Here is a 12,409-nt window from a genome sequence, read left to right on the forward strand (position 1 = left end):
GGCTGCGATATGTGTCCGTAGGAATCACACGCTAAAGACCGTCTTTAGTAAAACAAAATTGCACCGCTAACCGAGCTTTTTACCCATCGCCTGCTTGATTTTGTAGTTACATTCCCATCCCAAATATATACCAACGTAATTTTGGATTTTGCATTTGTTATCCACACTTCAGGAACGGCCCGACAGCCTAAACATACTCCAAAACACACTCGTTTTATCTATATTTGCAGTTTGTGAGATACACACCGCTTCACCAATCCCACAAACGCAGAGAGGTATTACAGACGTGCACGTCTTACTCTGGTCACACCAGCACACTCGCAAACGCAGCACTTGCAACAACATCCCCGCTTCCATATTCATACATAACCGTACGCACAAACGACAGTTCACAAGTAACTTCGTATAAACGTCAGCTCACATATAACCAACAGTCCGCCACAAAAACACCGTCCACGACCGTCCCAGCCCTGACGCAGCATACCACTCCCATACGACTGGTCAGTCTCGTATGCCGTCCATTCTGATCGGACCCCCGTCCCCTGCACATGTTCCTCACAACTCCATGGTCTCCGTGGATTCCGCGGCGCCGGCGCTGTCCCGACCCTTGGCGCTCAGCAGCTCGCGCCTGAGAAAAACGAAACGAACCGTGAGTATGGGACAACATAATACACCATTCGTAACCCGTACCACATCAATCGCGCCAACGTATTTTCACACATACGCATATTTTAGGAATGGGGCATACTTTTCTGAGCTAGCAGAATAAACTCGAATGCAACACAAAAAGGAAAGAACTTAAATAAGGAGAAATCCGATCAAAAGAAACGTGGCCGCGATGCGAGCTTACTACCATATGAGGGAATCTGTCCAGTCACATCACGAGCGGCGAGGGGCCACGGCGCAGTGGGTTCGTTCGAGCTCGGCTGGGCACTAAACACTAATCAGTCGATCCGAGCAGCTGTTCCCACTGGGTGGTTCTGAATAGAGTGACCTTGGTTGTGGACGGAACCACGGCCGTCCGTCACACATGGTCGGCGTGGTATGAAACTCGTCCATGAACAAAAGAATGATGCCGACCGGCATACTGCGAGTAATAACCACATGGCAACACGCCAAACCACCTATGACATTCCCTCGATACATTCACAACATGGCAACAAATCACACCACCTCACAGTGCTCTCTGGACAGCCCGACCCACGTCCGTACTACTGCACAAATATCACAGCACAACTGTTCCTGTCGCTAATTGCACCACCCTCTAACAGTCCGTGATCGGTCGCAGTCATTAAACCGATTCCCTATCGGCTGATCGACAAATGCGTGAGTGGGCTGCGTGCGCTGCCCGCTGACAGACATGCTCAGATAGGGAGACAGGAAGTCCCCGATTCTACAGGTCACGTTATATCGGCGGAAACTCGGCGTCGTTGGAGACGAGCAGCGCCATCTTTTGGCGGTGAATAACACTGCCTGGCGCTAGACGTGCTCGACGACTAGGTGAATAAGGATTTGAGTTTACAACAAACAACTACAAGGTATCGTGGTGGAAAACTTTTTCGATTCAATTTAATTAGTTTATTGATGCCAGTCTAGAAAGCAAAACCGTTAAAAAGAAGGCTGTGCCAGGAATTGTTATCTGACATGACTTTTTAAACGCAATTTATTTCGCCCTTTACTTGGTCTTGAGTTTAGACGGCGAATTCATTTTAGACTAATCTGCCCAGTGTTTTATTCCGGTTTTAGTGCAGTTAGTTGTCTTATTTTATCTGCCAGTGCCTATTGCCTTCTTGCATTTTACTGTATTGTGCATGACGCTGAATCCTGAAAAACCATGTTATGTGGATGGATTTTAGATCAATACATACATACATACATACATACATACATAACCACAGATCACGTCGCCTCTACTCGGCCCACCGAAAGTCCAACAGTCAATCAGCACAGAAAAACGGTAATAGTTACTGTCATCTCATTGCTTTACGCTGGCAAAGGCGCTTGCATGACCATACAAGCGGGCAGGTGGCGAGGACTTATTTTGTAGATCACATGTATACAGTAGCACCGACGCTGTTAGCGCAAACAATTAAACTCTCAATGAAATAAATCTGCCCAGCCACAACTACTGAATCATAAAGGTCATCAATCGATAGTTCAAGTGATCGTACATAGTCGCTACTGAACAATCACCGCATACGCCTTCAGCTGGAAGTCATTATTCATTTGTAACGACTGTTGCATGCTTTGTCTGCCATTGAAATTTACTGTTTTAGTTCCATGGTAGTTATGGTTGCTTTACCCGGCTTTGTTCGGAAATCGGAAACACGTTGACGAATGGCATCCATCGATGCGACCAGTCCTACCAATCGCCCTATCCGGTCCACAGCTATCAATCACTGAAGCCGATCCGAATTCTTTCCGATTTTCTTCTAAATAAAGCTAATCTAGTCCAATGATTTTGATAGCGTGAATGATTATGGATGTTGCCTGAACGAAAGAATAAATGAATGTTGAATAGTTCTGAATGTTACCAAATGTCGTGAATGCGCATTCACGGCATTTGGTAAGATTGGGCCAGGACGGACAACCCTCGCCATCCGCCCGCTCGCCGGCCACTCACCTGACTTCGGGCGTGATGACAGGATGTCGCTGACTGTTACAGAGATCCAGCAGGAGGTCCCGCTGCTCCGAGGACATGTCGTTCTTGTAGCGCTGGACGAACGTCAGCAGCGCCTGGTGCCACAGCACGGGGTACTGGAGATCGCTCATGTGGAACCTGATGGGAGGGGGAAACAGGGGTGATGGAGGGAACGAGACAGCACATTAGAGAGGCAGATTGATAGAAAGACGCACAGTACAGAGACAGGCGCACCGGGAACTGGCACTCATTCATGTGGGGTCTTCAGGAGAGTGTGTGAAAGCGCCAACATTCAAACGGACATCCGTCCCGGTCCGAGCCAACAGGAACTATATTCAGCAACAACCGGCCCCAATCACCCAATCCATCGTCCCAGGACTACCCTCCTCACCTCATAAAGTGCGCGTGCACGGCGTCAATGACTCGGTACGGCAGGGCGTACTTCTTGTCGAGCAGCACGCGCAGGAACATGCTGCTGGCGCCCGTGTACGGCATCTCGGCGATCTTCAGCATGGCCGCCGCAGAGTGCAGAACTGGCACCGAGTTCTTGGCCAGCACGGAGCCCATGATGATAGCTTCACGGAGCGTGCAGTCACCAGACTGAGCAGGCGGAGGGAGGGACAGGTGGGTAAGTTATTTACGGGCTGCGTAGGGTCAGCGATAATGCGTTCATTCATAAGCGGAATGGGGAACGTTTTGTTGAACGTTCGTCGTGATGGGGAACGTTTCGCTGGTAGGCATAATTGAACTACGGACGAACTAGACCAACAGAGACGAAAGTTGACGAAGTACGAACTTCATTGATGAAGTCATTGATGAACTTGGGACAGCCTTCTCGCCCTAATTCAGGTGATTCGGTAAAACACGTGTGTGATTCCATGTTAATACCATATTTTCATGCCATTTTAATGACAGAAGCAGGAAACCGCTATTCAACATTACAAATGCCATTCCAGATATCACTCCAAACGGCAAACACCATCCCAATCAGGGACCGAAAAAGACCAACCATCCCCGCTAGGCCGCTAGTGTTCGCGTCACACAGCTGGGGCCGATACCAAATTCACCGCTCCAAGAAACTGACCCTCAGATTAACGTGTGTCCCTGAATATACTGACCCGATGTGATATTAGCTGCGGTACTGTGTACCTACTGTTAGCCAGCTGTAATGTGCCCCGCGGGGGAAACGCTTGCCCGCTGGGTCAGTGTGCTCTCGGCTACGCCCGGGTCGTGTGCGTGCTGCCGACTAAAGTATACCGCCGTTGTTGTCGCCGCTCTCTGGACGCCTGCCTCGCCCCGACGCTTCACAACACGACACCCGACAGACCGGCCGAGACAGACCACTCCTCCCCTAGTACTGACCTCACATAGCGGCAGCACAACGCCCTTCATGAAGGCGCCCGGCTTGAAGAGCGCCTTGCGGAGGGCCAGGTAGAGGTGCGGGTTCAGCTTCTTGTAGAAGTGGACGTCGTCCCTGATGCGCGGCAGAAGCACCAGGTTGTAGAAGCGCTGGGCCATGTTGTCCCTGAGGTTGGACGAGAAGATGCGGGTGGCCTGGTACATGGCGGCCGCTGTCCATGTGTCTGGACCTGGAGGCGGGGGGGGGGGGGGGGAGTCAGACACGGTCACACGAGTCAGAACGGCGAGTCAATCGGAGTCGGCGGCTTCAGGACGGCACACTGAACGGACGGGTGGCGATGAACAGCTGCAGCTCATCTGGTATTGTCCTGTCTTCATTTTACAAAGTTGCACACAATATACTCTATGACTGATAAATAAGCATCGTAACCTACCGGGAATATCATTTAGCTTTCGTCCCTTATCCAGCATATCATTTTTATCAAGTTTAGATTTTGCAGTTGACACACTTCGCTACACGGCACAGCTGCCCTATCACGATGTTAAAAGGAAGCCGAGAAAGCTTACAATGTCGCCTAAGAAGAAAAACGGGGCAGTGGGTATCGCTTTCGAATAAGGGCTGGACGCAATCTAGACACTGACTGACTAGATCTTGTCTCTGACGCATTTGTGAACGCTGTGTTACTGATGGTACATGTGTCGCATACTGCTGCATGTTTTCTGACGAACTTCAGGCAAAGAATGAATCGAGACCAGGGCTGAAACAAGCTGTGCGGCAAACGCTGGTTTTGTGGTCATGCCACTGTGTCTCATTTTCCGACCAGCAGAGCTCCCAGGGGCTAAACCAGAAAATTCAAATGACCAATGAAAACTGTTAAATCTTTGTTAACAGATGCCTGAAGCACAGAAAGGCATGTCTGGATACTGCTGGAAAGTTGAGGATCCATGTCTACACTGCGGGCTCCTTTAGTTCCCTCAGATGGCACGCTCGTGTGGTAAGATAGGTAACGACCAGGGCGCCATGGGACTGATTCGACCACAAGCAGGAGCTGCACCTGCTTGTGTTGCATTGTTGCTGTTGCAGCGCAGCACTGCAAGAGCAACAACGCAAATCCATCAGGAACCGTTACTCCTGCGAGACAGCCAGTCAGTCGCTCAAACGGTTACCCCGAGTTTCAACTTTATCATGTAGGAAATCCTCATTTTCAGCTGAGCTTCCCTCACCGTTTGGTGACTGGGTGACGTGCCCATCCCATCAGCCCTAACAAGTTATCACGATTCAGGGTCAGGGCAGATCGGACCTGACTCTGAGAATGAACAAATGGATAAAATGACCTTGGTGAATCTCGCCACACCAAAAAAAAAAAAAAATGGATGCAATGATGATCATGAATTGGGGGTTTTGAGCGCCCGGATTACAGTGGTCATCGGCGCCCACATTTGTTGCAAGAGAGCACGTAATTTTTGTCCAAACTCCGCCACAGTCCCTTGGTGTCCACCACTGGCTCTCGCCCGGAACTCACGTGTCACGTGGATCAGCTGCTCCCAGTTCTGCATGTTGGGGATCACCTTGAACGCCTTGGGCACCTTGCCGCTGCGATATTTGGCCAGTACCTGACGGATGCCCTCGTACATCTCACGCACCTTGGGGTGCAGATCCTGCATCACCACCACCACGCCTGGAGAGCGGTGGGGCAGGTCAGGGGGCGGGGCAGGTCAGGGGGACTCAGGTGCAGATCCTGCATCACCACCACCACGCCTGGAGAGCGTCGGGGCAGGTCAGGGGTGGGGCAGGTCAGGGGGCGGGGCAGGTCAGAGGGCGGTGACGGGGGTTTGAGGGGCGGGGAAGGGGGTCAGAGGGGCTTGCTTGGAGGCGCAACTTCTGCATCACCATCACAGACTGGTCAGAGGGAACTCAGAGGGTCCAATTGTTGAACCACTAACCCACCATTATATGGAGCTGAGTGCCATTCAACAGTGTCAAAAGGCACGAAAAATCGTTTTATCTACACCAAAAAGCTAAGGGCAGAGAATAAAAGCGCGATCCCCCAGCAGTTTTCACAATCGTACTCACTTGCATGCCTCCATCCTATGTAAGGCGCTCAATGCTCCATCATAGCATATCCATTTCATCAATCATGGCACTCCAAGTCCAACACAAATCATATCCTCCCCCTAGCTGTTTCCTTCCCTTACCAGCCCAGTCCCATCTGCCATCTTTTCCTTCTTCACTTACTCTGCGCCTCCGAGTTGGTAGTCTGCAGTTCAGCCTCCTTTTCCCTGATCTTCTCCATGATAATATCGGCGAGCACACGGCGCGGTTTGGGCTCCCGAGCCATGAACGCCATCATGGCCCGCTCGTCGGCCTCATCCACCACCTAGCGGCGGCGCGGGGAACTATCCGTCAGGTGGCAGAAACCAATAAACTGATAGCAGAGCCTGGTGGAGAGGCTAACAAGGACTCCATGAAACATTACTACCACACATATGAAAACAATAAAAGGGAAATGGACGGCTGATGTCATAGGATGTGTGTGTATGCCCTAAGTTCAAAATTAAAGAATGGCACTTTAATCTTATAATACTGTAATGTTTTGGTGGTAAGGATGATTGTAAAAACACCGGTGTCATTCACACAATTTTAGTTAAAACGAAATCCAAAGCAAACAAAATATCTCTGAGTGTTGCAAAGCAAAGGATGATTGCATGCTATGATGTGCGCTTGCTGATGCATGCAAATTGAAGAAACAATAAATGGAGATGGCCACACCACGAAACAAGTTTACCAAGCCCATACCATAGTCTCACTCCCCCACCACTCACAATTTCCTCGCAGATGTCCTCATTGGGCGCGTCCTCTTCCTCGTCCGAGGAGGCTCCATCCTCGCCGAGGACTGGTGCGCGCGGCCGGCTGGCGGCCGGGTCCGGCCTCAGTCGGACGCCGCCGCCGAACGACTGACCGTGCTCCTCCTCGAGCTCCTGCTGCTGACGGCGCGCCTCGGAGAGGATGCGCCGGGACAGCTTACTGTCGACAAACTGTGGACGGGGGGGGGGGGGGGGGTGACAACGTACTGTGAATACAGGGGGGAGGGGTGCCGGGTGACAACTTACTGTTCAGGTACTGAAAACAGAGAGGGGACGTGCGGCAGAGTGAAACCGGCCGGACTTGACTCGCATAAGAAGCACGAACTGGAGAATAGCTCTCCAGGAGCGAGTACTGCCTACACGCCTCTGCATCAGCATTAATCACATCCTATTGTCGATCATCAAGCAGTGGAACACTTAATCTGCCTCCACCGTACACGGCTACCTTTTATGACAAGTACACACCACCATTGCGCACACAACTTATCACCGAAGTGGCGGGTGGTACTCAGAATTCACACATCTGGCAAATATGAGAAGCCGTATTAATATTATACAATATAGACACACGGCCGCCGCTCGAGCGGTACTCACGTTCTCCTCCTCCATGTGGGCGCGTTTCTTGTTACGAGCCGACGGGCGGGCGAACCTGTCTGCCACTATCTGCTCGTGCAGACTGGCGGCGCCCTCCTGATCCGGAGGCCCCGACACGCGAATACGCTTCGCCTTGCCCATGACTGGTGCTCAGACTATCGGCTGAGGCCTGAAGAGAGTGCATGATGGGTGTCAGAACTGACAAATAGCAAATAGGTGGAGATAAATAGGCGTTTTAGCGGTGATTTTCTAGTGTTTGAAGGTAACCGGTAATGTATTGCAGTTAAGTGGCAGGAAATGCTAGATTATATACATTTTAGCATGTTGTAAGACTAACTAGCTTCATTTAACCACGAATAAAACGCTAGGGGACGTTTGCGCCTCCAACTGCGTTTTCTGATACCGTAAAACGGTAAATGTTCACTCCAACAATCTGTCCATCAGAGGCTATTGCACACACAGACATGTCATTTTGCCACTTCTCAGTTCTTGCCCAGTTCTGTCTTAACCCTATTCCTGGCGGGGGGGGGGGGCCTCAGGAGCCCCCCCTGAGGTTTTTTGGTTATTTCTCCCAAACGCGTTGAGCTAGGAAGCTCAAATTTTCTGACTTTTCCTAAAAGGCTTCTACGCAACATGTCTGAAAATTTTGAGTTGATCTGACCTCAGGTCAGGTCACCAGAGGCGGTTTGGTGACCCTACCTCAGAAAAGTTTGCAATCACGCCAGAGCTAGAGTTTTTGACCGATCAATTTCTTCTCTTCAGGCTTTAGTTAGGGTACCAGTATGTGCAATTTGTATATCTCGGAATTTTGATATCGGTGACCTAAGGTCAGGTCAGTTTCGCGACCTCCCCATTATAAGTCAATGGGGGAAAAATCAACTCCCTGTTTTTACCACTAAAACGGGTCGGAATGGCCCCATATACCATACATGACTTCATATACGATCAACCTTCACTACCTTGAGGTCTGTTTTGCTGTTGGGCAGCTGTGAGGTCATGTGACGTCATCAAAGGTCACCAAAGGTTTTTGGCCAATAACTCCGTACAGGAACAAGATACAGACGCGTGGATGGTCTCATTGTGTTCAGCTCGTCAAGACGCATCGAATGATATACATGATGACCTCGAGGTCACGTGACCTGAGGTCAACCTTTGACCTTGACCTTTCGAGGTCAACATATATGTCATTCGATGCGGATTGACGAGAGGATCACGATGATGCCCTTAGTTTGTTCCTATCTTGACTAATTCGAAAGTTATTCGAGAAAAACTCTCTCCATATCTAGCGCCGCCATTTTGACTTTTTCGACCCCTGTGACGTCATCTTTGACCTGACCTGAAAATGACATTGGTAAAAATTGTAGACCTTGTCCATGCGTATCCGATGCCGTTTACCGCTTGTCGCTATCTTGCTTCGTTCTCGAGATCTCAGGGGGGGGGGGCCGAATCGGCCCCCCCCCCCCGCCAGTTTCTTGTCCCGGCGGAGCCCGCCAGGAATAGGGTTAAGGTGTTGTTGGAGTCGTGTTACTGTAATGCACCTATTTTGTTGTTGCTGCTGTTCTCCTTGAGCCCCGACTCAAGGCTATTGGGGCCAAACAGTTTTATGGCCATTCTAATTCTAGTAGCATCATCACATGGGCTAAAAGTAATACATAATTTGTTTTTACTTTTAGGACTGTTAACTACTTCCTGGTGCCAAACATTTGCTGTTGAAATGCACAGACAATGACAAGACATTCATCACAAGTATTCAGTGGATGGCATCAAATGCAATTTTACATTTCAATGCAAATAACATAATAAGGAAATGCAAATATGTTAGCGATTTATATAGCATTGCCAAACACAAATGATCAGACAGTGGCAGAGACAGAGCTGAGAGTAGAGACATAAGACATCAATGCTATTGTTTCTTTCTTAGCTTTGGTCCTATTCATTAAATGGGTAGTGGGTACTCAGCAACCTACAAGGGTCTCTATTAGTGTCTCTGCAGAGGTCTTTCAGATCACATTGCTGTTTTGTTTCCTTCAGCTTTTTATCTCTGTGATCTCCCTTGTTTACCTGAGCTGAGAATGAAAGACTGGCCAGGTTTTGGGGAAGAAGGAGGCATCTTACACCTAATGGTAATAGTCCTTGGGATCCCAAGTTTGTTATCAGCTGACTTGACATGATTGAATACTGAATATGAAAGCTGCACTCCTTATTTAATCTGTGAAATGTTTCCCCATTTTACTACCTTGATTTGGACTTGATTTGGAAGTGAAGTATGGCAACATTTTCATGTCCCTTACAGCCCCATTTTCATCATAAGTTACTTCTAACCTGACACACGAATGGGCAGGAACGAGGAATAAGCAGGGAGATGGGATGGATGCAATTTCATGAGTATCCTCAGAAGATATGTGCTCATTGGCCACAGCATTATGAAGATCTCATTATCTGTATTCTGTATCGGTATGGTCATGATGTCCAATTCTTATTATGGCCCCTTAAAGGACTCAAAATGGCTAAAAACTGTTAAATAGAACCAAATAACAGCAGAAACAATGCATACTGTCTACTGATTAATGATTATAAAAGCCCAAATATAAACTAATGCATATAAATAATGTAAATAAAATACTGACAGAAATAAGAATTAGCCAACTATCAGCTATCCCCAGTAAATATTTGATTAATTGCAGTGCTGTAAATAATTTACTGAGCAAGGTATTTACTGAATGAATCACCTACTTAATAACTCCAAGCCATTCGCTTGCAATTTTGTCTCGACACGGCATGCCACAGTTCAAGATTTTAGAATTTTTATTTATCAATTTAGCTCGAATGTTTGAATAGACGGATTGACAGAGCCAAAGCCTACGCTAAGCAGAGCTTGTTGCGTAGACCTCGACCCCTACCGCCCGATCGCGCAGTTCTGGGTAACGGGAGAATTTAGATGCCAAAGTTTAACGTGCCCTTCAAAGCCGGACACGGCCTGTCCCACTCAACTGACTTCAACTGGCTGCGGCTGCTCGCACCAACAGCAGACCATCCCCGTCAGGAGTTTCTAATATCGAGCGCCGGAGCGACTCAAACCCGGGCTCTCACTACCAGGAGTCCAGCGCTCTACCAACTGAGCTATGGGACAGGCTTCTCAGCTTCTCATTGTTGAACTGGCGTGGTCCATGCTTAAATGCTTGCCATCAACAATGAGATGCCAGAATGAGAGGACACCTAATTTCCATATAAATTATCTAGATTTTCCCCTAGTCACTAAATATAGTTCCTCGGGCAACATCTGCCGGGAGTCGGGAGAGCCTTACTTTCCACATCAGCAAGCATTTCAATTCATATCTTTAACAAATTGGGATAGACGTGGGAGAAATGCATGCAGTTCACGATTTTTATGTTGGTTTATGCGAGCTCTGCTCCAACCCTCTGTCCGAAATTGTATTGTCACATGTTCATAATAACCAAAAGTCGGAAACTGGAACACCGCCACCGGTGATTCGTGCCGATGGAAATCGCCAGCGTCATGAATGAGAATATACATTCTTGGACGATACCGCGAAAACGAAACATTTCTATCGAGAGTTTTCAAAGGATTTCATGCACGAGGCCTTGGCCGAGTGCATGAAATTCTTTGAAAACTCGAGATAGAAATATTTCGTCGCGGTAGAGTCCTAGATATTATTTCCTGTATGTTTCTTAAGATCGTTCGTTATTTGCTTAAATTAGGCCGAAATATGCATAAATAAAATACAGTAACATTAACTACACGTTAAATACTGAAATACTGGCAGTTCTAATTATTAACAGTTCAGCAAAGCTTACAAATTTTCTTTAAAACAGAAGCCCTCGGTGAAATCAAGCTATCCAAGAAAACCATCCAAGAAAACGTCTCGCGCAAAGTTTCTTGGATGGCTGGATTGCATTGCAAGACTGCATCAAACATACAGGAATAAATTATACAACTTACTATACCACTTTTGAAGTTCCAAGGCCCTGAGTGAGACTATAATATGATAAATGGCCTGATAATGGCCTAATTCATCACACATTCACGAAAAAAAAACATCCAAACTCTCGCACACGTGTACTGACGCGGCATTCAATGCACTTTTGCGTCATATTTGCCTTCGGAATGCTTTGGTACTGACTACTAATTAAAAACTCATCATGACAACTTAAAACATTTGCTCTGAAATCTTGAAAAATGTCATGTATAATAAATAATTTTAGCTTTTTAATGTAATTGTTTTTTAAGAAAATAAGATCTTGAGCATAAATCATCATTTTGATCATGAAAACCACGATGAAGCTGAAAAATAACTTGTATTACGTCAACATTGTAGTTGTCGATGGTCAGGTAAACGGCCCTGGGCCACGAACTCTTTTCAATCATATGGGCTTGAAATTTATCGATAGGTAGTAAGTTATCGAAGGTAAGTTATGTCCTTGGCATAAGAATCAAAAATATAAGCAAGCCAATTACGTTGTGCTCTTTTCACTCCTCAGTTCACGCTCAGTGTGGCCCAGTGAATGAAACGTCTGTGTGTGACTGTGTCCATGTCCTAACTCCAGTCAGGGGGTGTCGAAGTCTAGTAGGAAAACCTGGCAAATTCCCTGCGTGACGTCACGTCGGGGATGACCGACTTGCACTGAAAGATACGGCAGAACGGCTATTTTTGAAAAATGATTAAAAATACTTTTGTGCTGTTATGACGCATAAAACGCTTATCAGCATGTTCCTCATCATGTGATAAAGGCATATCCGTGGTCGAAAATAGCTGAGCCCCTCCCAATTTCCAACCACCGACCTCATAAGCAAAGGATGTAAGCGTAATCCTTAAGGGCGACTTTCCTATACATATCCGTACATATGCGTCCTTATGGAAATCGGTAGTGTGGCGATTGGCGACGCGCGCGACATCTGTGTGGCGACCAAGTGGCGACTGTGGCGACACC

The 12,409-nt window shown here is 47.8% G+C and overlaps 1 protein-coding gene across 3 annotated transcripts; it reads right to left on the bottom strand.

Moving 5' to 3' along the window:
* Positions 1 to 204: 204 nt before the first annotated feature.
* On the bottom strand, positions 205 to 12,023 carry LOC122380389 (bystin-like). 3 transcript variants are annotated; one of them, XM_043363515.1, is made up of 9 exons: positions 11,937 to 12,023; positions 7,460 to 7,628; positions 6,824 to 7,036; positions 6,237 to 6,378; positions 5,524 to 5,679; positions 4,004 to 4,230; positions 3,033 to 3,241; positions 2,624 to 2,779; positions 205 to 628 (listed from the first exon to the last, which is right to left on the bottom strand). In XM_043363515.1, the coding sequence occupies exons 2-9, from the start codon at positions 7,598 to 7,600 to the stop codon at positions 556 to 558; spliced, it is 1,317 nt and encodes a 438-aa protein (XP_043219450.1). In that variant the 5' UTR covers positions 7,601 to 7,628; positions 11,937 to 12,023; the 3' UTR covers positions 205 to 555. The 3 variants fall into 3 exon arrangements, with proteins under 3 accessions (XP_043219450.1, XP_043219449.1, XP_043219451.1); XM_043363514.1 differs by lacking the exon at positions 11,937 to 12,023 and adding an exon at positions 11,421 to 11,568; XM_043363516.1 differs by lacking the exon at positions 11,937 to 12,023 and adding an exon at positions 11,276 to 11,382.
* Positions 12,024 to 12,409: the final 386 nt, after the last annotated feature.

Source organism: Amphibalanus amphitrite, unplaced genomic scaffold (genome assembly GCF_019059575.1).
Source record: "Amphibalanus amphitrite isolate SeventyFive unplaced genomic scaffold, NRLGWU_Aamphi_draft 000097F_arrow, whole genome shotgun sequence".
NCBI classification, from domain to species: Eukaryota; Metazoa; Arthropoda; class Thecostraca; order Balanomorpha; family Balanidae; genus Amphibalanus; species Amphibalanus amphitrite.